The sequence below is a fragment of the Dipodomys merriami genome, unplaced genomic scaffold, assembly GCF_024711535.1.
Source record: "Dipodomys merriami isolate MVZ:Mamm:240054 unplaced genomic scaffold, mDipMer1.0.p SCAF_277, whole genome shotgun sequence".
Lineage (NCBI taxonomy): Eukaryota > Metazoa > Chordata > Mammalia > Rodentia > Heteromyidae > Dipodomys > Dipodomys merriami.
Genome location: NW_027204237.1, coordinates 1419000 through 1445618, shown reverse-complemented (window position 1 = coordinate 1445618; position 26619 = coordinate 1419000). Strand labels below are relative to the sequence as shown.

At 39.7% G+C, this 26619-nt stretch overlaps 1 protein-coding gene across 17 annotated transcripts in view; it reads left to right on the top strand.

Annotated features, from left to right (window-relative positions):
- The window catches only part of LOC138837863 (microtubule-actin cross-linking factor 1-like), a 254302-nt gene that overhangs the window by 96561 nt on the left and 131122 nt on the right, over positions 1-26619 (top strand). For 14 of the 17 annotated variants that reach the window (XM_070036897.1, XM_070036896.1, XM_070036895.1 and 11 more), the window contains 12 exons: positions 549-656; positions 1081-1179; positions 3122-3274; positions 4450-4538; positions 7375-7510; positions 11826-17180; positions 18304-18453; positions 18998-19213; positions 19301-19450; positions 20417-20650; positions 23888-24037; positions 26200-26433. In XM_070036897.1, coding sequence (XP_069892998.1) covers positions 549-656; positions 1081-1179; positions 3122-3274; positions 4450-4538; positions 7375-7510; positions 11826-17180; positions 18304-18453; positions 18998-19213; positions 19301-19450; positions 20417-20650; positions 23888-24037; positions 26200-26433 — 7074 coding nt within the window. The remainder of the gene's footprint in view (positions 1-548; positions 657-1080; positions 1180-3121; positions 3275-4449; positions 4539-7374; positions 7511-11825; positions 17181-18303; positions 18454-18997; positions 19214-19300; positions 19451-20416; positions 20651-23887; positions 24038-26199; positions 26434-26619) is intronic. The other 3 variants (XM_070036902.1, XM_070036900.1, XM_070036885.1) reach the window with 2 other exon arrangements.

The following is a 26619-nucleotide window of genomic DNA, read 5'->3' as shown; positions in this document are numbered from 1 at the left end:
AGGCAATGATCCCATCCTTGTAAAAGAGAACCTAGACTAGGGCAGCTTTGTCAGGGTTGCAGAGGGAACATGGAATAGCATAGTAAAATGAGAAAACTATTGGTAGGGATTAGAAGAGTCTAATGTAGTTTGCCTTCTGAGTTAATCAGGAAAATTCACTTCCCCTCCTCATTAATAGAATGAAAAAAATTGGTTAGCAAGTCACAAATTGTAAACTAAGTATGGCCTGTGAGAATGGTTGAAAAAAAATCAAAAGAAGAAAAATAAATGATGATATATTTAAAGGATATGAACTTCAATGTTCAGTGTCTGTAAATAAAATTTTATTGTAATACAGTCATGCTTTCATTTACATATTGATTTGGCTGATTCACTTACAATGATAGAAGTTCTGATAGTTGCCCAGTATTTTCTTCCTGGTCCTTTATAGGAAGCTCAGCTAACCTCTAAACTGAGTAAACACCAAATTACATTTTAGCAATAAAATGGTGTGATTCTACGAGCTATAAAACCCTACGTAAAAGCAAAGAAATCTCTTTCTTTCTTAGGACTATGAATTGCAACTAATGACATACAGGGCCTTTGTGGAATCACAGCAGAAATCCCCTAGCAAGCGCCGTCGCATGCTTTCCTCTTCAGATGCCATCACACAAGAGGTAAGAGAATGGAAAAGGTAAGAGAGTGCCATTGTCTTCTCTTTAAAAAAAAGTGTAGGGCTGGGAAGGTGGCTCAGCAGTAGAGCGCTTGCCTTGCATGCCTGAGGCCCTGGGTTCAATTCCTCAGTACCACATAAGCAAAAAGAGAAAAGCCGGAAGTGGTGCTGTGGCTCAAGTGGTAGAGCACTAGCCTTGAGCTGAAGAGCTGAGGGACAGCGCCCAGGCCCAGAGTTCAGGCCCCACGACCAGACCCCCCCCAAAAAATAAAATAAAATAAAAAATAAAAAAAAAGTGTAAACTTGTAAGTTTGATTTAGGACATCTTTTTGTAGAATATGTGACTTCATAAAAATGTTCTTATTTTCCACTATTGAAATATACTTTTCTGGCAGAAAATTGATATAAATTGTTCTTTTGAACTATAGTTCATGGACTTGAGAACACGTTATACAGCACTGGTGACCTTAACAACTCAGCATGTGAAATACATCAGTGATGCACTCCGGCGGTTAGAGGAAGAGGAGGTGGGTCCTAAATCATCTTGAAAGTACAGTTAAAAATCCTCAGATTGAGGTCTAGTTCCAGTGGTAGAATATGTGGCTAGTATGTATAAGGCCAGCAAAACACACACAGACACAGTTCTCATGCCTCATCTTTCAAAATTAAAGTTCCCTGCACAGCCCTCCATTTTGATGTTCTAGAAACTTCCTATGTAGCAAATACTGAATTAGTGCTCCTATAAGGAAATATAAGGTTAACTTCCTATAAGTCTCTGGTCATAGTTCTCCAATAAATTAGTATATAACCTTGTTTTATGTGTATTTTTGTTTGAGTATACTTTGCTTAATATATATTATTGGTTCACCAAAATTGAATTCATGGCCAGTGTAACTCAGGTCTGTTCAGACTTATTAAAAAATGTTTTCTCCACAAGGCATATCACAGCCTTCTTATGCTTATAAACACTGGATAGCACTCTAGGACTATAAAAGCTTAAGAGCCATTTTAGATAGTGAAATCAGAGCTGGGTACTGGTGGCTCATGCTTGTAATTCTAGCAGCTCAAGAGGCTGAGATCTGAAAATCACAGTTCAAAGCCAGCTTAGAAAGGAAAAATCTATGAGATTCTTAGCTCCAGCTAACCACCCAAAAGCCAGAATTGGAGCTCTTGCTCAAGTAGTAAAATGTTACTCTTGAGCACGAGTATTAGGGCTGACTTCAAACCCTAAGACAGACACACACAAGAAAAGTCAAATCAGCAACAAAATCACTACCATGTTAAAAATACAGCACTTAGGGGCTGGGAAGGTGGCTCAGGGGTGTACCATGCTTGCCTTGCTTGCATGAGGCCCTGGGTTCGATTCCTCAGCACCACATAAGCAGAAAAGGCCAGAAGTGGCACTGCAGCTCAAGTGGTAGAGTTCTAGCCTTGAACTGAAGAGCTGAGGGACAGCACCCAGGCCCAGAGTTCAGGTCCATGACTGACAAAAAAAAAACAAAACAAAAAACAAAAAAAAACAGCACTAAGTAGACTGAAGAATATACTGGTTCATTGTATGACAGCTGAAACCACGCATGGTAACATGTACAGAGATTTTTTGTTATTCTGTGCTCTGTTGGGAATGACCACAAATACTCTGATTTTAGAGTTAACAATTTTAATAAATAGACAAATTCATAAATACATAATCTGTGAATAATGAGGATTGACTATTGGACATCCATCACTTCCACTGTAAATGCCTTTATCATACAAAGGTATGTGAACAGAGATCTTCAATAAAATATTTGTTAAGGGCTGGGAAGGTGGTTCAGTGGTAGAGTGCTTGCCTTGCATGTATGAGGCCCTGGGTTTGATTCCTCAGCACCACATAAGCAGAAAAGGCTGGCAGTGTCACTGTGTCTCAGTGGTCTTGAGCTGAAGAGCTGAGGGACAGTGCCCAGGCCCAGAGTTCAGGCCCTACAACCAACAACAACAACAACAAAAAGAAGAATATTTATTATGCATTTCAGATTTTATTCAATTTGTTGTTTTAAAAAAAAACAAATTTAGTCTTTTTGTAACTTTGAAAAGCATAGACTAGAGGGGTGGCTCAAGTGATGGCCAGCCATGACAAAAAAGCCAAGTTTAGGCTTCAGACTTGTACCCTGTCCCTCCCCACCCAAAAAAGGCCTGTATATCTTTGTAAAGTAAATTTCCAAATAATCAACAGCTGATAGAAACACTGTTAAAAACATTAACCACCATACTTTTTGCTTCTTTGAATTAGGAAGACTTCCTTTCTAACATATGTGCCTTGTGTAATCTGTTGTCTTCAATCTCTTTATCTGTACATCTAAGAGTTATAAAAATGTGTAAGATATTATATGTAAAGGGCAGTAACTTTCAGGCCTGTTTTGAAATCTAAAGTCATGGCAGTTTAAAGAGACATTGACTTGGGTACTGATTTTCTATATCTTATTTTAGAAAGTGGTAGAAGAGGAAAAACAAGAACATGTGGAGAAAGTTAAAGAACTTTTGGGTTGGGTGTCCACCCTTGCAAGAAATACACAAGGAAAAATTGCTTCATCCCACCCCAAAGAATCCACAGACATTGAAAAAGCTATTTTAGAACAGCAGGTAAGTATCTATCCTGCCTATGTGGGATTATGTAGTAATAAACTTTTTTACTTAATTAAAAGCTAACTTCCAGGACTTAAGAAGTTGTTTTTCACCTTTTAAGTTAGCAATAGTGCATTGGCACTGTAGTTTTTTTCCTGGGATGTTGTAAGTGTATATGTTTTTGTTTTGGAGGTACTAGGGTTTGACAGGGCCTTGTGATGGCACTGCTTGTTTGTTTGGCGGCACTCTACTACTTGAGCCCTGTCTACAGCCTTGCTTTTTTTGTTGTTGGTTATTTTGGAGACAGCATCTCATGGGCTTTTCTGCCTGGGCTGACTTAGAACCTTGTTCCTCTATAGATATTTGCCTCCTGAGTAGCTAGAATTATAGTTGTTATCCACCAGCACAAAACTTTTTCCTAAGACTTAAAAAATTTAATTTAGCCTGGTATTGGTGGCTCATACCTATATTCCTTGCTTCTCAGGAGGCTTAGATCTGAAGATCATGGCTCAAAGCCAGCCTGGCAAGATGGTTTGAGACTCTTATCTCCAATTAAACATCAAAAACCCAGAAGTGGAGATGTGGGTTAAGTTGTAGAGTGGTACCTTTGAGCAAAACACCTGGGCCCTGAGTTCAAGCCCCGGACTGACACCAAAAAATAATTATTATTTCAAAAAGTGTTTGAGCCAGGCGCCAATGGCTCACGCCTGTAATCCTAACTACTCAAGAGGCTGAGATCTGAGGATTGGGGTTCAACGCCAGCCTGGGCAGGAAAAGTTCGAGAAACTCTTGTCTCCAGTAAACCATTCAGAAAACTGGAAGTGGTGCTGTGGCTCAAGTGTTAGAGTGCTAGCCTTGAGCTGAATTGCTAAGGGACAGCTCCCAGGTCCAGAGTTCAAGCCCCATGACTGACCCCCCCCAAAAAAAGTGTTTTACCCTTGCTAGGTGCCAGTGGCTTATGCTTGTCATCCTAGCTACTCAAGCAACTGAGATATGACTCTCATCTCCACTAAACTACCAAAAATGCTGCAAGTGGAGCTGTGGCTCACATGGTAGCGAACTAGCTTTGAGCAAAAAAAGCTCAGGGCCAGTACCCAGACCCTGAATTCAAGCCCCAGGACTGCACCAAAAATGAAAAAAAATTGACTGTTTTATTTTGGGGTTTAGCAGCTTTTCCTTTTTTCTATTACTAGGTTCTGGCAGAAGAACTGACAACCAAGAAGGAACAAGTTTCAGAGGCCATTAAAACTTCACAAATCTTCTTGGCCAAGCATGGTCATAAGTAAGTATTAAAAGTCAGACATTTGGGAGACCTACTGTTTCTAGCTAAATTTGAAGTTGATGATGAGAATGCAGACTGGAGAATTTATATGAGCAAGAAGAGCCAGATTATGAAGAGTTTTATACAGTTTCATAACATACTGAAGAATGTTCATTTTATCTTGTTGGCTATGAGGAATTTTAAACCTAATTAGGTTTTGTTTATGGTTGTTAGACTATTTAGAAAAAGCGTTCAAATGAGGTGAGTATCTTAGACGGAAGATAAGTAAGAGGCTATCTTGATAATGACAAGAAATGTTGGTGGGAGATGGGGAGACAAAGATTTAAGAGACAGTAAAGATGATAGTATGGGTTTGGTGATACCTGATAGTCATCAGATAGAACTTCAGGATTTTTGGCTTGGGTGATAGGGTGTATGATTAACCAAGATAGAAAACAGGTAAAGGCATAGGTTGAAGGAGAAGACCTAAGTATGAAAACCTTATGGGAGCAGGACACCAGTGGCTCATGCCGGTAATCCTAGCTACTCAGAAGGCTGAGATCTGAGGCTCTCAGTTCAAAGTTAGACTGGGCAGAAAAGTCCCCATGAGACACTTATCTCCAATTAACCACTCAAAAAACCCAGAAGTGACATTGGCTCAAAGTAGTAGAGTGCTAGCCTTGAGCGGAAAGAGCCCAGGCCCTGAGTTCAAGCCCCATGACTGACAAAACAAAAAACCAACCTACAAAAAACAAAACAAAAAAACAAAGAAACCAACCTATCGGACATCAGGGTAGAAATACCAAATATGTACTAAGAGTATGTTAACTACATTAGTCCAAATATTTAACTGTTTATGGACTGAGTCTCAAGGACAAAATGAAGAAGATAATAAGGAAGGTTCCAGAAGGTGTGTGGGATGTTAAAATTCATTAATAGAAAGTGTAACGTTAAGAGTTAGAATAGTTTTGTTTTGTTTTTTCTGCATGAGGGGTTGGGGATTAGGAAAGGCATACATGAATATAATATTGTCAGGAGGAAAGCCAGAATATGAGAAGAATGGTGTCCAATGGTCTATAATTTCTCTTTCAAATAGGCAGAGGTGTTTACTGAATATTAAAGTGGTGTTGAGGCAGAAAGAAAAGGGGCTTCTCTGGGAACTCCCAAAAAGATTGTTAGGAAATACCAAGGCCTAGTTGAGGTTATAGATCCAACCCCCAGTTGGGCATACTTAGCAGCATTAGAAATCTAGGAGCAAAGTGGTTCAGTGGTTTGACTGATCTGGGTCTTATCAGTGAGAGGACAGAGCAAAGAGGCTGCACTATGAGATCTAGACTCTTTAGAAATTAAAGATAATAGGACTGGTAGACTAACAGAAAAAATTTTAAATCAAGAAAGGAGCTGGAGTTGAGCACCAGTGGCTCACACCTGTAATCCTTAGCTACTCAGGAGGCTGATATCTGAGGGTCCTGGTTCAGAGCCAGCCCAGGCAGAAGAGTCTGTAACACTCTTATCTCTAACTCTTATCTCTTATCTCTATTCAGAAAAGGCTGGGAGTAGCACTGTAGCTCAAGTGGTAGAGCACTAGGCTTCAGCACAAAAAGGTTAGGGACAGCGCTCAAGCCCTGAGTTCAAGTCCCACAACTGGCCAAGAAAAAGAGAAAGGAGCCTGGCAACAGTGGCTTACACCTGTGAGATCTGAGGATTCTGATTTAAAGCCAGCCCAGGAGGGAAAGTCTGTGAGATTGTCTCCAACTAACCACCAGAAAACCAGAAGTGATGCTGTAGCTGCAAGTGGTAGAGTGCTAGTCTTGAGCAAGAGAACTCAGAGACAGTGCCTAGGCCCAAAGTTCAAACCCTACAACTAACCCCTCAAAAAGAAAAAAAAAGAAAAAAAAATCAAGAAAAGCTTAGGAATCCCATTGAATTGATGGATAGATCTAATATGAACTTATATACTTCATTCATGGTAATAATGCAGAATTAAAAATTAAAAAATGGCAAGTTGCAGGAACCAACAGATCTAGGAGGTGATTACCTTTGGGAAGATACAAAAATGAGTGGACTTTATACAAAATACATAGTGAGCTTCAATTACATGCATAGTATCTATTTCTTAGTAAAAAACCTATAGAAAATACAGTTAAATATTATAATTTAAGCTGATGCCTACCTGTAATCTCAGTGTGTAAGAGGCTATGGCAGAAGGAAAGAGTTGCAAATTCAAGGCCAGCTGTGCTATGTAGTAAATCCTGTCTTAAAAATTGTTTTAAAGACTAAAAATTAATATGCCAGGCATGATAGTGCATATCTGTAATTCCAAGCTACTCTGGAGGTAGAGATCAGGAGGATTGCAGTTTGATGCTGTGAACCCCCATGTTAATGAATGCATGTGGATGTTGACAATTGTAATTTCAGCTCTACAGGTTGGATAAGTAGGAGAATCATGGGTTGATGTTGGCAAGATCTTGTCTGAAAAATAACTAAAGCAAAAAGGACTGTATACATACCTTAAGTTAAGGTCCTGAGTTTAAACCCAGTTGTCTTTCTACCTCTCCCTAAAATTGGTAAAGCTCAATAGATGGGTGATGGATAAATGAGACTTTGTTATAATCTTTTCAAAACATTTTATTTTAAAATAAGAATAGCTGCCAGGTGCCCATGGCTCAAGCCTGTAATCCTAGGTACTCAGGAGGCTGAGATCTGAGGATCACAATTGTGGACTTTCCTGCCTGGGCTGGCTTTGAACCATGATCCTCAGATCTCAGGCTCCTGAGTAGCTAGAATTACAGGTGTGAGGCACTGGCACCCAGCTACAATTAATTTTTTAAATCATCTTTAATGATTCATCTTCTAGACTCTCAGAAAAAGAGAAGGAGCAGATTTCTGAGCAATTGAATGCCCTGAACAAGGCTTACCATGATCTTTGTGATGGTTCAGCAAACCAGCTCCAACAGCTCCAGAGCCAGTTGGCTCAGCAGACAGAACAAAAGGTATTTTTAGTTTTTGTCTTCCAATGTTGGGAGGATACCTTCTCTGAGTGTGTGAAAACAATGTTGCTGATTGAGAGTCACAATCACTAGCTTTCCATGACCCACGTGACTTAATTTTTAACTTCACCTTAGCAACCATTTGTCTTGTGTATCTTAACTGGGGTTCCATGATGTATTAGTCAGTTAAAACACCAAAGGACAAACCTTTGGACCTTTTTTCTGTCTTTTATCATTTTGTTGCTGAAAGCAGTCCAAGAGAACATAAATTTGTATTATATCTGATCACAGGGCAGTAAGATTACTCCTTTGTGGCTTTCTCACCCCAAAGTTGTTAACGAAGAGTTATGGATATTGGGAAGGAAAAGCTGTGAACCTTTCCTTCTCTACAATGAAGAGTGAGAAATGAATGCCATTTCAAAGCAAAGTGGTAGATGAAGTTCACTGACTGAGACACTGGTTCCCCTACTCATGGTCATCCCATCACATGACAGCTTTACCAGTTCCACTCCATGTTATTTCCTGGACCATATAAAAGTTGTTGTAGTTTGTTGTTGGTTGTCCTAAGTACTTCCTGAATATTTATGTGTGTGTACACTTACCATAATATATACATGTGTCTATGGGATATATACATATATATGTGTGTGTTTGCCTGCTTATTTCCTATGTTGTGAAGCAATGGCCAATTTGTGGGGAAGAACAAAACTTGAGTTCATGTGGCAATCAAATTAGATTCAAATGATGTTTAAAATAAAGCTCAGACAAAATAAACCTTGACTTTTGGTCCTTGGATATAAATTTATGCACCAGGAGCTAGAGTTGTAAAGACAGACCAGCCCTGATTTGATGGGGTATTCCAAAAAGAATATGCTGATGTAGCATTATCTATATAAAGTAACCCACTTCTAATGGCTTGTTGCTTCACCATATAAGGGAGTATATGAAAAGTTTTAACAATTGCTTGCTGAGAACATTCAGTTCTCATTTTGAAAGTTTAAAAAAAAAATTGGGGCGGGGGCTGGAGAATAAAGACAAGCTGCTGAGCACCACTACATTGAGCATGATGTGTCCCTGTACTGTGTGTGTTTCATGTGAAGTATTGTTCTGATTAACTGACATCCTTGCTTACAAGTTTCACTAACCCTTTGGAGTTTAAGCACAAATGCACAAAGGGAAAAGAGGACGACCTGTTTGGGGTTCTTTTTTGCAAAAAAAAAACAAAAACAAAAACAAAATACAAAAAACAAAACAGTCGCATGCTGGACGCTAACACCAAGCTTACACTGTGTGTGTGATACGGCTGAGCTGCTCCATAAGGCTCTATCTCTTATCTACCCGAGGCGTGCCCTGCAACTCTGGTAAGTAGAAGCCTTTTATGTTTTCCTTCTTTTTCCTCTGTCTTTTAATGCTTGTTTAGGTCACAATGTCCATGTTTGGTAGGGCTGAAATGGATTTTTTTTTTTCTGGATTACTTCCCAGTTTAGTGCTGTCTGCCTGTCCTCCAGTTATGATGATGTTGGAAGGATCTGTGTAGTCTTTTCTGTTTGGCTAGACTCCACATCTGTGTTCAATGTCAGCGTTTCTGAGGCTCAGTGAATCTTATAGAAGAAATTTAAAGTTCTTAACATAAGATTTCCTTTTGTTTGCTGCTAAATAGGCCTTACATGGATTTTTCTAAAAGGAATTTTCAGATGTCTCAAGTCCATGAACTTTTTTCAGTTTCTCTGTAGAAGAGACATAGTAGATTGGTACATGTTTAACTTGCACAAATTGAATCCTATAGTCTGGGTTAGAAAACAAGATGAGGGGAATATAGCAAATAGTATTTTACTTAGTGTGGCAAAGCCTACCAATTATTCCATTAATTGAGCTCCTTCAGTGAAAGAAGTGAGCCAGTTCTACTGTTCCCTCATTTGTTATCTTGCTTTCTTCCAGTGTACAGTCATCAGGTTTAAAATCTTGAGCATACATTAAAAAAATCTGGCTTAATGATTTAAGGGCTTTCTTTCTACTTATCCATTAATTCACCCCATGTTCATTGTACTACAGGCACTGTCTTTTACACTGAATGGATAAAGTAGGCTTTTGTGGGGTTTATTTCTCATTGACATAGAAATGAAATTCATTGCTTACAAGACAAGAAGGTGATAGGCAATTGCTTCAACAAGGGTATCCATGGATAAGTTATAAAGAGTTTAATAAGGACTAGAAAGCAACACTGACTAAAGAGAGGATGGAAGGAAATGAAGATAATGAATATGGACAAGAAGAGCTGAAAAATTGTGAAAGTAGTAGTGTTTTAACTGGTTAAGCTCTTAAATTATTTAAAATCTAAACAACATCTTTCTGTGATAACAGGCTTCAAAATGAGAACTCTTTAGAAGTTGTTTCTAGGATGTACAAAGGTGATTTTGACAATGTGTGAGGTTTGACTTATTCAGCAACCTTAGGGCCTAACTTGTGTAAAATGTAACTTGGCTTGTTTTTTTGTTTGTATGTTTGTTTTAATAATACTGGAGCCAATTGAACAGGCAATTTATAATGTAAGATTTAAAATATAGACTTGATTTATTTTTGGAACTCACTAGTATTTTGACATTGGATAAGTTAACTACCCTCTCTGTGGCTTATTTTCTTACTTATAAACTAAGATTAAAACAGCTATTTTTTGTTATCTATTATTATTTTTTGTGAAAATACTGTACAGAGGGGTTACAATTATGTGGGTAAGATAATGAGCACATTTCTTACCAAGTGTTGTAGCCTCCTGCTTTATTTCCCCTTCCTGTCCCTTCATATCCTCCCCCCCCCCCGTCCCCCAAAGTTGTAAAGTTCAAAACAGCTATTAGGATCATTTTGAGGATTGTCAGTGGTAAATAAACCTAATAAGTGGTTGTCATCATCATTGTTACTATTCTACCCATTCAAGCCTAGATCAGAAGGAAAGTTACCAGTGATTCCTGAGGCAAGAGTCTGGTCCCTAGAGTATTCCCCTTTCTTTTTCCTTCCTTCCTTCCTTCCTCTTTCCCTCCTTCTCTCCCTCTTTCTGTCTCTTTCTCTTTCTTCTCTCTCTCTCTTCTCTTTCTTCCCTCCTTCCCTCCTTCCTTCCTTCCTTTCCCTTCCTTCTTTCCTTCCCTCCTTCCTTCCTTCCCTCCCTCCGTCCCTCCCTTCTTTCTTTTTTTCTTTTTCTCTTTCTTTCTTTCTTTCTTTCTTTCTTTCTTTCTTTCTTTCTTTCTTTCTTTCTTTCTTTCTTTCTTTCTTTCTTTCTTTCTCTCTCCCTCCCTCTCTCCCTCTCTCCCTCCCTCCCTCCTCTCTCTCCCTTGTCTCCCTCCCTCCCTCCCTCCCTCCTTCCCTCCCTCCCTCCCTCCCTTACTCCCTCCCTCCCTCCCTCCCCCTCTCTCTTTCTTTCTTTCTTTCTTTTTCTTTCTTTCCTTCTTTCTTTCTTGGGGCTTGATCAGGGCTTTGGGCACTATACCTGAGCTTTTTCTACTCAAGGTTACTGCTCTACCACTTCAGGGTCTTTAGTGGTGACTTGGAAATAAGATTCTCATGGATTTGCCTGCTCAGCCTGGCTTTGAACTATAATCCTTAGATCTCAGATTCCTAAGTAGCTAAGCTTACAAACATGAGCTACTAGCACCCAACTTGTTCCTTCTTATCTTGCTATTTCCAAGTCCTAGAATAAATATAATTCAGATTGGAAAATTTAACTTAGATCCATTGTTGTAAAGCTAGCATTGGCCACAATGATTGTAAATGTCCCAGTTGCTTGGGTGTATACACAAGCCTATTCTTAGGATGCATAACTATTTTGTGGCTGTTGGGCTGTTTAAATCTCTCATGCTGTGGACCACTCCTGCTGTACCCATCAGCAGAGACGTGCTTCTTCCAGAGTCTTCTGCATGGGTTTCAACACTGAGAAGTTGCTATATGAGGTTGATTTTTTTTTACTTTCTCCGAACTGGTAGGTGTTTTTAAAACCCTTTGTAATGATTTAGTCTTAGAAATAACTGTCCTTTACATTTACTGCTTGCCACTTTGTAGAGCTTGTCACTCAGATATGCTAAATGCCATCCATCATCCTTCAAATAATCTATGAATTTTGGGCCCTACTAAATATTCTGCAGTTTACAATTTTTTTTTCATTAACACTACCAGGTTGGCTTCACAATATTTCCTACATGTTGAGACTTATCAGGGCTGAGTTTTTCTGTGGTCAGAATTTTATACACATTAGTTTGTTGAATGATTCCTTTCAATAATTATTCTTTGCCATTGGTTCTGACTTAGTTTTCTTTTTCCTTTTTTCTTTTAGGGTTTCAGAGCAGTTGCTGGGGTGATTGACCTAGGCACAGTGGAGATGTTTCCCATCTTCAGAGCCATGCAAAAGGGCCTCATTGACCAAGATACAGGCCTTATGCTTCTGGAATCCCAGGTTATCATGTCTGGTCTCATTGCTCCTGAGACTAGTGAAGAACTCTCTTTGGAGGAGGGCCTTGCCAGAAACCTCATTAATCCTCCTATGTACCAGCGTCTCTGGGAGCTACAGGATACCCTGTCCTTAGTAAGCAGGCTTACTGCAAACAAAGGTCCCCTTTCTGTGGTAGAAGCAATTGAAAAGAGAATAATCAGTGAGAGATTTGGACTGAAAGTCTTAGAAGTTCACCTGGCAACTGGTGGTTTCAAAGTTTTCCCCAATGAGAACTGTATTAACCTGGAGGAAGCTTTTCATCAAGGCCTCATTTCTGCTGGGCTTCATTCAGCATTAGAGTCTCACCTGAGATCATCCAGGAATTTGATAGACCCCAACACAGCTGAGAAAATAGGTTTACTGGATCTGATGCAAAGATGTATTGTTCACCAGGAATCGGGATTGAAATTATTGCCTGTCAAGCAGTTGGCAGGAGGAATGGTGAGCTTGAAATCAGACCAGAAGGTTAACATTTTTCGTGCTGTTCAAGAAGGGCTAATAGATAGGCAAGTCACTATCCGGCTGCTTGAAGCTCAGCTTTTTGCAGGTGGCATTGTAGATCCAAGAACAGGACACAGACTTACAGTAGAAGAGGCTGTAAGACATAATTTGATTGACCAAGATATGGCCTGTGCTATTCTCATAAGGCAGCTTCAGACTGGAGGCATCATTGACACTGTCACAGGGCGTAGGATAACAATAGATGAAGCAGTAAGCAATGATCTAGTAACTGCTAAGATTGCCCTTGTGATATTGGAATCCCTCTGGTCATTCATGGGGTTCCTATGGCCTGAATCTGGAGAGATTCTTGCAATTACAGATGCTCTAGAACAAGGTATTGTGTCTACTGAACTAGCATGCAAAATCCTTAGAAACCGAGAGCATATTGAAGCTCTTTTTTTACCAGAAACCACAGAGATTTGCTCCTGGAACAAAGCAATAGAAACTAGTATTTTGGACAAAGATCTTGCCAACAGCTTAAAATTAATTTGTATCCCTGATGTGATGCCCCACATGCAATTAGCAGACTTTTCAGAGAGAAAAACATCAGGTACTACTTCTGGAACAGCAGCACTTCTGTGCAACAAGGGCCAAACTGAGGACATATCAAACCATGGAGATAAGTTGTTATTTCAACTGATGACTCATAGCTATATTAATGTGCACAATGGACAGAGGGTGCTTCTGTTAGATCAAGAACTGATGGAGATCCTTACATCCAGAGATGAATATCAAGCAAGTCCTTCAGAAGTGCTTGAAATTGGACATTATAGACTAGACAATCCTAAGAAATTTCAAGAATCAGCTAGTGAGAACATCACAGAAACTTTCAATGATAAGCTCACTGTGAGATTCCAGTTTTCTTCTCAGAACAAAGAATATCCCCATCAAGAAGATTGCGCTGAAGCAAAAGACAAAAAGACTGTTGTAGGAATAAAATATTCTTCTTTAGAGAACCCTGAAAAGGATCTGTCTATAGGAGAACAAAAAGTGGTTACTGGAAATGTTGACTCTTTGAAGGTCATAAATAAAGTCAACTCAGAGTTACAAAGGCAGTTGTTAAATACTAAAAATGAAGACCAAACAGAAACTTCTACTAGAGAAAATGCCAGCAGAGAACTCCTGGTGATACCTCCTAAGGAAACTGAAGGTGGGCCGTTGGTGGTTGACAAAGATGTTTTTTCTGTTGAAACAACAAAGGGAAAATGGCAAGCTCCCAGAAAGACTTCCTTTACAAGTCAGAAAGAACAAGCAAAGTCTCATAAGACTGAACATATTCCAAGTGAAACTAAAAGGCCTCTCATTAAATCCCAAAGGAAAAAGTCACAAGTTCAGGCAGAGAAGTCACTTGGTTTAAAATTAGGATTTAAGTCAGAAAGTGATGTGAATATTCATTCTTTGGACAAAGAAAAGGTGTTAAGTGAAATGCTTTTAGCTAAGGATGGCTGTAAACAAAGCCAAGAAGGCCAAAGAGTTGCAGATGGTGATATGGTGATAATACAAAAGACTGACACAGAAGATCATGATATTGAGACTTCCTTTTCATGGAATCATCCTGAGTTGCTTAAAGAAGCTCCCTTAAATGTATTGTCTGCACAGCTTCTAGATGGTGGTATACTTCATGAAGGAACAGGTCAGAAACTTTTACTAAGTGAAGCAATAGCGCAAGGTATTGTGCCTAGCCACACTGCTGTGAAACTTATGGAAAAACTGAACATGTTTCGGGGGTTCTTTGACTCTCAGACCTCTGAGTCTTTGACAACTGAAGAAGTTATTGATGAAGGTCTGATGGACGAGACATTATTACATAATGTTCTCAATGCAGATAAAGCTATAAGTGGTGTCTTAGACCCCCGTACTCACACACTATGCTCTGTTAATGATGCAGTGGCAGTTGGACTTCTTCACAAGGAAACAGCCACCAGAATTTTAGAGGGACAGGTGTTAACTGGTGGAATTGTTGACCTGAAACGAGGCAAAAAACTTTCAGTTACTTTGGCCTCAAATCTTGGTTTGGTGGACAATGCTGAGCAGACAGACCTTATAAATCTGGAGAAGGCTTCCAAAGGCAGAGATGCTGACAAAACAGTTAGAGAGAGATTGATTGGTCTACAAATGGAAACAACAGGACTTGTGGACCCTGAGAATAAAGCCCTTTTAACAGTTGTACAAGCCATTGACAGAGGTCTTTTGGAGAGAGAGGAAGCCATTTGTTTCTTGACTAAACAGCTAGTTGATGGAGGTATCATTCACCATATATCTGGAATGAGACTTTCTGTTGATAATGCTTTTAAACACAACTTGATTGATGAAGATCTAGCCAACCAACTCAAAAAAGTTGAGAACTTAAACCTCCAGCAGTTTTTTCATCCTGAAACAAAGGAAACACTTTCACTCCCTGAAGCTATAAAATTAGATCTTGTTACCCCAGAGATGAAAAGAGAAATCCAAGAAATTCAGGCCTTAAATGAGAATCTTGTGGATATCATTTCTGGCCAGCAATTGACCTGTGCAGAACCTAACAAAGAAGAACTGTTAACTAAAAAGGCAGTACTAGCTTCAGGAATGATGCATGGGGTTATAGATCCTGAAAATTGCAGAATTATTCCCTACTCAGATTTGGTAAAGAAATGTAAGATTGATATTGAATCTGGATTGAGATACCTAGAAGTAATTCCCTTCTCAGACATTAAAGATGGGATGAGCGACAGGGTACTTACATTGTCTGAAGCAATTCAGCTTGGAAAAGTAGACATTCCATCTACACTGAAGATTTTGGAAACTCAGGCAAACACTGGTGGAATCATAGATACAGCCACAGGCAAAAGACTTACATTAGCATCAGCTTTGGAACAGAAACTGATGGATGAAGACATGGCCAGAATTATTGCATCTCATCAGGTATTGAATGGAGGAATTGTTGACATATTTAATGATCAAAGAGTGACTATACAAGAAGCTGTTGAGAGAAGACTTCTCAGCCCTGAATTGGCAGCTGCTTTAAAGTCTCATGATGATGGAGCTCATATTGAAAAGCAAGATGGAATTCAAGTATGTGAGGTAAATAATGAATTTCTAAGGAAAGCAATGTTAACTGCATGTAATCAGACTCCTGAAGTGAGTTGTGATAAAGGAGACCATGACAGATTCTTAGAAATTGAAAGTCAGTCTACACAAGGAAAGGTTAAAGTAAGAGATTCAGTTGGGGAAATGGCAAAAAGAAGCAGGAAGAGTTCATTGAAGGAAGTGGACAGTAAAGATCAAGACAAGGGAAGAATTCGAGGTGCTAAAGGAGCAATCAGCATCATTATTCATGGCAGTCTTAAAGGTAAATCCTCAGACCAAGTTTCAGTGATGCATCCTTACTCAGAACCTTCTGATTTGACACTCGATGAGCTTGCTAAAAATCATTTGGAAAAAAATACAGTTGTAGAGCAGGAAAAAGTAGTGTCACCAACAGAAATGATTATTCATATCAAGCAGTCTACCTCAGGCCTAGATGTTGAAGAAGCAAGAAAAAGTCTAAGGGAAATTGCTTCTGAGGTACAAGAATCAAATCATGAAACATCAGGCAATTTGCTGAGTGAGCAACCAGTGAATACTAGGGTGAAGAGTAAGAGAGAGAAGAGGGAGATGATTGTAAAAGAAAGTGCCCAAACATGTAAACCAGCAGTTCTTTCTGAAGCAGAGTTAAATCAGAAAACTACCATTGGTGATGTGTATGACTTCCAGTCTGTAGAAATGAATGGAAGTGAAACAGGGAAAGAAACTGGTAGAGAAATGGAGTTTTCTGTTACTTGTAAAACTGAAGACTCTTGCCAAATGACAACTAAAGAAATTTCTGCAAGAAATCAAGGTGTTCCAACATTCTTCAGCTCTACACAAGTCAGTCAAGGGGAAGGAAGAAATGTAAGCCTCTATTCTACTTTAAAACCAGGAGAAAATTTATCTCAAGAAACCACTAGTAGGACACATAGTGAGCCATTTTCTTCTGTGACTCCCAAACCTGAAGTATTATGCAAACAAAAATCAGTTTTAAAAGCTCAAGTTACAGATATATCCCAAACTTCCAAAACATACAGAACTGTCCAAGAAACCACCAGACAAGAAACCAATGATCATCAAGATTCCTATGTTATTATTAAGACTAAGGAAACCAAAGATCCAATTTCCATAGCTAAAAAGAGTAAAGAAAAGTCATACCAAGAAGTACGTTCTAATTCAACAAGAGCTCTTAAACTGGAAGAAATTACTGTTTCTAAAGTAGATGCAAAAGAGGCCAGTTGTCTAGAATCCTCAGACAGAAAAGACTTCTATCATCAGGAGAGCAAAGGTGATCCTGAACTTTGTGGAATGCTCAAATCTAAAGTAGTAACAACCAAAGAAACAAATGGAGATAGATTTCTAGAAATGGCAAGCCCTATAGTTATGGTATCCCTTCTCCCAGAAAAATTGCACAAAGATAGGTTGCAGAAAGAGAGTGCGGGGCTACAGGATACTATCATTAGTCCCGCTATTTCTGAGCTCAGTGAAGAAACAACAGTGTCACAGATGTCATATGCTACAAAGAAGATGGATCAGAAGACACCACAGAAAAGGGTCAGAGATAGCCCAAGCAATGAACAAGCTCCCTTCATGGCTGTACCTGGAGGAAAGGGAAGTGAAGGAGTAAATCCTGAGGCCTTCAGAACAACTCAGGTAAGTTTCCTTGTGTGTGTGTGTGTGTGTGTGTGTGTGTGTGTGTGTGTGTGTGTGTGTGTGTGTGTGTGTGTGTGTGTGTGTGTGTGTGTGTGTGTGTGTGATAACTGATTCATAGTTTAAATTCTTAATTGGATACATAGTTCACATATGTAAAACTAGGCATAATTACATTTTAGTGTACTAGAGAATCCTCTAAGGTATAACTTTTATCATCTATAATACATTAATATAGATTAGGCATGAAATCTGAATGCCTTTCTGGAATTTGCAAGTTTTATTTTGTCTTGCTGTTTTGTGGTGCTGGAGAAAGAACCCTGGGCTTGCTAGGCAAGCACTCTTTCACTGTTGTACATCTCCAGCCTAGGAGGTTTACATTAGAAACTAACATTGGAACTAATTTGAAATACTGAAATGATGCTACTTGAAATCAGAGTAACCTTTGGAAATGTTCCTAGAGTAATATTTATTCATTGATAATTACAACCTTCTGTTCTCTGAGGAAATAAAATCACTTTGGTCATATTGAAATGATCTAATAGAATAACGTTTTATTGTATTCTGTCCTATTTTAGGAAAAATTTCTCATTTCTGTTTATCCAACAAGAAACCTTGCCTGCTTTAAAAGCCTATCTAGGGGCTGGGAAGGTGGCTCAGTGGTAGAGGGCTTGCCTGGCATGCACGAGGCCCTGGGTTCGATTCCCCAGCACCGCATAAGCAAAAAGAAAAAAAGCCGGAAGTGGCGCTGTGGCTCAAGTGGTAGAGCGCTAGCCTTGAGCTGAAGAGCTGAGGGACAGCGCCCAGGCCCAGAGTTCAGGCCCCACGACTGGACCCCCCCCCAAAAAAAAAGGGGGGAGCTGGGAAGGTGGCTTAGTGGTAGAGCGTTTGCCTTGCATGTCTGAGGCCCTGGGTTTGATTCCTCAGCACCACATAAGCAAAAAGAAAAAAGCCGGAAGTGGCACTGTGGCTCAAGTGGTAGAGCGCTAGCTTTGAGCTGAAGAGCTGAGGGATAGCGCCCAGGCCCAGAGTTCAGGCCCCACAACCGGACCCCCCCCCCCAAAAAAAAAAGCCTATATAAAGAAAAATTACAGAAGCGAATGGTTTTCTTTTTTTTGCTCCACAGAATGTGTCTAACCGGCAACTCTGTTTAGAACATGATGAGAAACTGGTATCTTATCTGTCTCTGTTACGGGACATTGAAATGAGGACTAAACAGATTCAGCCTTTGGAATTTAATCTGACAGAACTACAGAATCTGCTGTGTCGGGCCAAGGTAGGTTCCCAGAGACTTCAGTGAGTTTGATGGCTTCAAGATAGCTAGCTTTATTTTCCCAGAAGATTTCAAGGCTTAAAAGAGTCTAGGCATTAATGGCTCATGCCTATAATCCTAGTATTTGGGAAGCTGAGATCTGGAGAATCATGATTATATCCAAAGCTAGCCTTTGCAGAAAACATCTTCTAGACTACATCTCCTTGTATGCACAAGGTAAGTTCAAGGTAGTGATTGGTTAGTAAGAAATACTGAATAAAGTTCATCTCTATTATTTTTCCCAAACTCCAGTAAGACATCAGGAAAACACACATAAACTCAGCCAGGCATAATGGCATATCTTGTAATCTCAGCCCCTAACAGGGTGCTGCAGGAGACTCTGAGTTGGACCTGGGTTAATATAATAAGAATGAATGTACATAAAAACATTTCTAAGCCCTATATCCTATCACATGAAGTGAGTGAAGATATGTATTTTCATAGCAGATTCCCTGATAGCAAGTTTGCTTGTCTTTAGTTTGGCATTACCACCAGTTTATTTTCCCAGGTGTTAGACAAGGAGTTAAAGGATCTGTCCAACTTGGTGAGTCAGGAATTGGAGTGTGTGGATCAGATTATCAACAGCCAGCCCCAAGAAGTTCCTGCTCAGTTGTTGAAGGCTCTGGAGAAAGATGCCAAGAATCTTCAAAAGTCTCTCAGCTCTGTAAGTGACCATTGGAATTCCAGACTATTCCACCTCCAGAATGCCATGGAAGTCAAAAAGGTAGCATCTTCTTTTAACTCATAAAGGCTCGCAAAGCTTGGGCAGGCCTCCAGAGTTTTATAATCTGACTTGCAGTTTATTTTTCAGACTACAGTGTTAAGTCAACATATGCAGCTAGAAGAAAAGCTTCAAGATCTAAGAACCTGGGTTGGCAATGCAAATCTTATTCTAAACAGCAAAGAATATGACAAGAAAATAGATGTCATCAGCTTAAATCACTCTCTCCAACACTATGAGGTAACCCACTCCATTCATACCAAGGATGTTTCACTTGTTTTTTTGTGTGTGTTTTTTGAGTTGAGAGTGTAGCTTAGTGGTATAGCAGTTGCCTCACATGTGCAAGACCCTGGGTCGCAATGCAACAACGACAACAAAAAGGGCCCAGTGCTGGTGGCTCATACCTATAATCCTAGCTACTCAGGAGGCTGAATGTGAGGATCACAGTTCAAAGCCAGCCCAGGCAGGAAAGTCCATGAGACTTTTTTTTTTGGTTTGTTTTTTGGGTCCAGTCGTGGGGCCTGAACTCTGGGCCTGGGCGCTGTCCCTCAAGGCTAGCACTCTACCTCTTGAGCCACAGCGCCTCTTCCAGCTTTTTTCTTTTTGCTTATGTGGTGCTGAGGAATCAAACCCAGGGCCTCATGCATGCAAGGCAAGTGCTCTACCACTGAGCCACCTTCCCAGCCCTCCATGAGACTTTTATCTCCAGTTAACTACTAAAAAAAAAAAGCTGGAAGCCGGGCACTGGTGGCTCACGCATGTAATCCTAGCTACTCAGGAGGCTGAGATCTGAGGATCGCGGTTCAAAGCCAGCCCGGGCAGGAGAGACCGTGAGACTCCTATCTCCAATAAACCACCAGAAAACTGGAAGTGGCGCTGTAGCTCAAGTGGTAGAGTGCTTGCCTTGAGCTGAAGAGCTGAGGGACAGCGCCCAGGCCCAGAGTTCAAGCCCCACGACCAACAAAAAAAAAAAAAAGCTGCAAGTGGAGTTATGGTTCAAGTGGTAGAGCTAGCCTTGAGTGAAAAAGCTAAGGGAGAGTGCCCGGGCCCTGAGTTCAAGCCTCACAGTTGAAGGGGGGAAAAAAAAGGAAAGAAGGAAAGAACATTAACCTCTCCTCGATTCTAACCAATAAATTGTTAATGGATAGAGAAATAGAAGATTTATTTCTCTTTTTGTTTTTGTCTCTTTTTCCCTACTTATTTCAGGATATGAAGCAGTCTGTGGCAGAAAAGAAATCTCAGTTGGATACTCTTGCTTTTGATATCCAATTCTTTATCTCTGAGCATGCACAGGACTTGTCCCCTCAGCAGAATCGACAAATACTGAGGCTCCTGAATGAACTGCAGAGGTCCTTCCAGGACCTCGTGGAACGGATAGCAGCTCAGATGGATGCATTACAGGCTCATCTTCAACAAACGAAGCAGGAAGCCCAGGTTAAGGTCAGACTGAACCAGCAACTGGGCTCAGTTTGTCTTTTGAAATGTCCTCTATTTTGGGGGGTTTCTGGCCACCATCCATTCATGTATCCAGGAATCTGGATCCAATTTTGAAATTTCATGTCACTTGGGCCATTGTGGTTTTGGCAGCTGTTCTGTTTTTCTTGCCATCTTTTTGTTTTGTGTGCATGTGAGGGAATATATATGTGTTAATGTGATTGCATGTGCAAGTGTATTCAGCTTAGTGAAATGCTACTGTTCACTGTCTCATTGCCCTTTCTTCATATTATTTTCTTCCTCAGTATTCTTTTTGAGAGCTGAGAAAACATCTATATACTATGAGCTTCAGAAGAATGATTCTAGAAATCAGTTTTATGCTGAGACTTTTCAAATAATTTGTAATAAGATCCCTTGACAATCTTTAGACTACTTTTAAATTTAAAATTATTTTAATTTTCTAGTTCTTCTTTTCACACAGTAGTGCCCGGCACTAAAATCAGTTTCTGAAAGCAGATATGATTTTTTTTTTTTTAATCTAGAAATTGGATCTGTGGCTCAAAGCAGATATGATCTTTTTTTTTTTTTTAATCTAGAAATTGGATCTGTGGCTCAAAGCAGATATGATCTTTTTTTTTTTTTAATCTAGAAATTGGATCTGTGGCTCAAAGTGGTAGAGTATTGGCCTTGAGCAAAAGAGCTCAGGGACAATGCCCAGGCCCTGAGTTCAAGCCCCACCACCGACAAAAAAAAAAAAATACTAAAAGAATTTATTAGCCAGGTGCCAGTGGCTCATGCCTGTAATTCTAGCTACTCAGAAGGTTGAAATCTGAGGATTTTGGTTCAAAGCCACCCGAGGCAGAAAACCCACGAGACTCTTATCTCCAATTAATCACAGAAAAAGCCAGAAGTGACGCTGTGGCTCAACTGGTAGAGTAGTAGTCTTGAGCAAAAGAGCTCAAGGACAGTGCCCAGGCCCAGAGTTCAAGCCTCAGGACTAGCAAAAATAATAATAATAATAATAATAAATAAATAATAATAAATTAAATTAAATTAAATTAAAAAATAAATAAAAATCTAGCCATCACTCATCACAAGTCTGTTCTTAAAAAATTCAAAGGCAATATCATTGTATTAATAGTAACAACATAGCCTTTAAATATCTTGAATGATGTTTATCTTATTTCTGCTGTTTGAATAGTAAGTTGACATACAGCAAGATGATAATAGAATTTGCTAGTTGTCACCAGAAAATATCAGGAGCTCCTTTTATTAAACATTATACAAAGTATAATTGAGCTTTGGGGTCAGACTTAAAAGAAATTAGAAGCCAGGTGCTGGTAATCCTAGGTACTCAGGAGGCTGAAATCTGAGAATCTCGGTTCTAAGCCAGCTTGGGCAGAAAAGTCTGTGAGATTCTTACCCCCAGTTAACACAAAAAGCTGCAAGTGGAGCTGTGGTTTAGTGGTAGAGTGCTAGCCTTGAGCTCAGAAGCTAAGAGACAGTGCTCAGGTCTAGAGTTCAAGCCCCAGGATGGGGGGTGGGGGGCGGGGAGGACCTTAGGAAAAAGGAAACAAAGATTACTCAGGGCCATAAGTCCCATTACTGCTCATTTATAGTTTCAAATGTGTTATAAGCAAAATCAAATCTTTTCTTTTTTCTTTTTTTTCTTTTTTTTTTCCGGTCTTGGGGCCTCAACTCTGGGCCTGGGCAGTGTCCCTCAGCTCTTCAGCTCAAGGCTAGCACTCTACCACTCCAGCCACAGAGCCACTTCCGGCTTTTTCTGCTTATGTGGTGCTAAGGAATCGAACCCAGGGCCTCATGCATACAAGGCAAGCACTCTACCACTGAGCCACCTTCCCAGCCCACAAAGTCAAATCTTAATGAAATGGTTTAGATTACCTTTTAATTGCACCATTGAACATGTGCAATATCCTCACTTAGTAATTTTCTACTTGAGACAGTATCTTGCTATGTAGCCAAACCTAGCCTCAAACTCACTAATCCCCTTCCAAGTGCTAAGATTATAAGCAGGCATCACTGAGCCCAGCTTCCCTTACTTAGTAATTTAAATAGCATGGGATAGCCTGTGGGTAATGAATGAAGTAGATTGGTCTGAACCACCTTAGTAGTCCCATCCAGGGACCTACCCTGGATCTAGGCTGGGTCCCTGAGTTTTCAGCAGATGATAGAACTGTATGTTACCATTTTCCATGAGTACAATAGTAATTCCACAAATGTTTATTAACCTTGTTGTCAGAAATACTCTGTTTCTCTCTATTTGCTCTGAATGTGTGTGTATGTCTATGTGATAACTTGTTTGCTTTGCTTTTTTCAGATTCAGTCTGCACCTATCCTAACCCATGAAGATCCTGTTTTACAGCTGAAGAACTCTTAGGAGTTCTCTTCAAGTGCCCTTCTATTTGTCCTAAAAAGGGGGAGAGAGGGCCAATGTGAGCACCTGTTTGTAAGTGCAGGTGACTAAAATGCCATCAGAAAGCACTAACTGGTAGAAAGTGGTTTTAGAAGGATGGTCAGGAGAACACATCATGCTTAATTGCTCAATTAGGTGCTTCAGCCGTATGAGATCTGGGGAAAGGATCAGGCACAGAAACATATTCCCTCTCTCTCCATGAGCCTAACTTTTCCTATGATAACAGTGTAGATATTCAAGAAGCTAAACCAATTTTCTATTCTTGGGCAGTTTCTCCAAATAGCCAAACCAAGCTATGTGTCTGGTGTGTAATCATGTTAATACCTCTCATTTGGTACATAAAAATCGGTTCAAATTATAGATAAACTTAGCTTGTAAATTATCCAAGGCCTTGATTTTTTTTTCTCCTACTACCTTTTCATGTTTTGGCTTAGTATTTAGCAAATTCTTTAGTTCTAGAGAAATTTGTCAGAATGGCTGATTCTGATGTTTATCACCATGATCAAAGATAGTAATAGATTCCAAAGGTAGTAATGGACATCCGACAAAAGAGCTCCCAAATTCAAATCTAGCCAGGGGTACTCCCTCCCCAAAAGTTACCCTGATATCATCCCAACCACAGAGCTAAATGACCAGACTGCCCAAATAAGGGGAGCTTCCTGAATATGATTTCTGTGCCTTTTCCTCTTCTAGTTTTCCATTGCTTTTCTCTCTTTGACACAAAATCCTGTTTTACATTTCAGGGAATTATACATATTTGTAAAATGAGAGTTATTAATTGTCTTTTGATTCCTTTGCATTTTAATTAGACTCTGCAGAAACAACAAAATACCTGTCATCAGAAACTGGAGGACCTTTGCAGCTGGGTAGGACAGGCAGAAAAAGCACTGGTGAGCCACCAGGGCAGAGCCTCCCCACAGGATCTCTCTGCTTTGCAGAAGAACCAAAGTGACTTGAAGGTCAGTATGAGTTAAACTAGTTCTTCATTCTTCAAAACATGTTTATAAAGGCTTTCTGTATACCAGTGCTTAATGTCCAAATCATGAAAAACAGTTATTACCCCTTCCCTCATGAAGTTTAGTTTGGTAGGGGAGACAGATAGATTAGCTCTAGAACAAGCATCTAATTATTAGCCATTACATCTTTAAATGTAAAGTCATATGAAAACATAGACCAGAGACACAGTCTAGTCTAGGGTATCAGAAAAGGTTACTTGAAGTATCACTTAAGCCAGGCACCATTGGCTCACACCTGTAATCCTAGCTGCTCAGGAAGCTGAGATCTGAGGATCATGGTTCAAAGCCAGCTTGGGCAGGAAAGTCTGTGAGACTCTTATCTCCAATAAACCAGACGTGGTGCTGTGGCTCAAGTGGTAGAGCACTTGCCTTGAGCTGAAGAGCTCAGGGACAGTGCCCAAGCCCAGAATTCAAGCCCCATGACCAACCAAAAAAAAAAAAAGAATCACTTAAATTGAGAAGTGAACGATATGCTTTTATAGGGGTTAGTGCATGATGTGGTAAGAGGAAAAAAACATACTAGGCAGAGGTTTATGCATGAGTTTGGAGGCTGGAATGGGATTGAGCATAATATATTCAAGAACTGAGCTAATTCAGTTGGACCACAAAGATTAAGAGAAAGATTAACAAAAAAGTGAAGCTGGAGAGATGGGGAAAAGCTTTTCTCATACTGCTTGTTGTAGGCCACGTTAAGGAGAAGTATAACCAAAAGAGTACAGAGGAAAGGGTAGATAGATGCCTGGAGCATATAGTAGCAAACCCTATATACTATGTTTTCCCAGTACATATACATCTATGATAAAGTTTAGTTTATAAATTGGACATAGTAAGAGATAGATAACCATAACTATTAATAAAATACAACATAATAACTAGAATAATAAAGAGTATCAATATGCTTGTGCTTTAGGGACATTATGTGAAATAAGGATTCCTGGAGTACAAGCACTATGATACAATAGATGATATGATAATTTGGGCATCCAGGAAGTGACTGATTGGTAGTATATACAGCATGGATATTGTGAACAAACTAATGACTCAGGGTCCCAGCTGAACAATGTTTTTTGGAATCATGCATAATTTTAAACTTTAGGAATTGTTTATCTCTGGAATTTTCTATTTAATGTTTTTGGACTACGATTGATGATGACAAACCTCAAAAAACAAAACCATGGGGCTAGGAAGGTGACTCAGTGGTAGAGTGCTTACCTTGCATGCATGAAGCCCTGGGTTTGATTCTCTCAGCAACACATAAGCAGAAAAAGCCGCAAGTGGCACTGTGGCTCAAGTAGTAGAGTACTAGCCTTGAGCTGAAGAGCTGAGGAACAGCATGTAGGCCCAGAGTTCAGGCCTCACAACCAACCAAAAAAAAAAAAAAAAAAATGGGGCTAGGCACTGGTGGCTCATGCCTGTAATCCTCCGAGCTTCTCTTGAGGGTGAGATCTGATGATCGCAGTTTGAAGCCAGCCTGGGTAAACAGAAGTCCTTGGGATTCTTATTTCTGATTAACTACCCAAAAATGGGAAGTGGCCTGTGGCTCAAAGTGGTAGAACAGTAGCCTTGAGCACAAAAGCTAAGAAACCTGTGGACTACTATATAAAAGACCATTGGGCTTTGACTTTGCTAGAACGTGCTGTCAATTCCTCTTTATGGAAAGAATAATCTCTTAGCAGGTAACTTGCTACTGAATAAAAAATCTCCACTATTCAGTATATCAATATATATTCCTCACTCTGGTTCAACTTATTTCACATAGGTGATACGCCACCACTGGAGTCATGCCTCCACTTCCAGCTTTTTTCTGATTTAATTGGAAATAAGAGCCTTTTATAATCTGATTGTCTGAGCTGACTTTGAACCATGATCCTTAGATATCAGCCTCCTGAGTAGCTAGATTATGGGAAGTTTCCTTTTTTTCCCACCAAGTATTTGCTGAGAAAGTAAAATATTTTAAATTTTTCATTGCACTAGTTTAGAGATAAAACTTAGGTAAATTATAAGTCAAGAACTAAATACAGAAATGTCATCCTAGCCATTCCATCCTATAGTATTTGACGATGTGGAAATACTAAGAACTGTTAAACTTGTTTTCTTATGTTCAGGATTTACAGGACAACATTCAGAACCATGCCACCTCATTTACTACTGTTGTCAAAGATATTGAAGGGTTCCTAGAAGAAAACCAAACCAAACTGAGTCCCTCGGAGCTGACAGCTCTTCAAGAAAAACTTCATCAGGCTAAGGAGCAATATAAAGCTCTCCAGGAACGAACCCAAATGGCTCAAAAGGAAGTGCAGGAAGCAGTGAGCTCAGCTTTACAGCAGGAGACTGAAAAGGTAACCAAATGGCTATGATACTTGGTGGTTTACTAAATGAAAGCTTCAGTTACACAAAAATAAGGGGAAACTTCCTTATAGAAAGCATAGAATGAGAAAAAAAAATAACTGATTCAAGAGCAACCTTTGCTTTTATATTACAAGGCTGAGGGTTGGCAAAAAAAAAATTAAAAATACAATAAAATA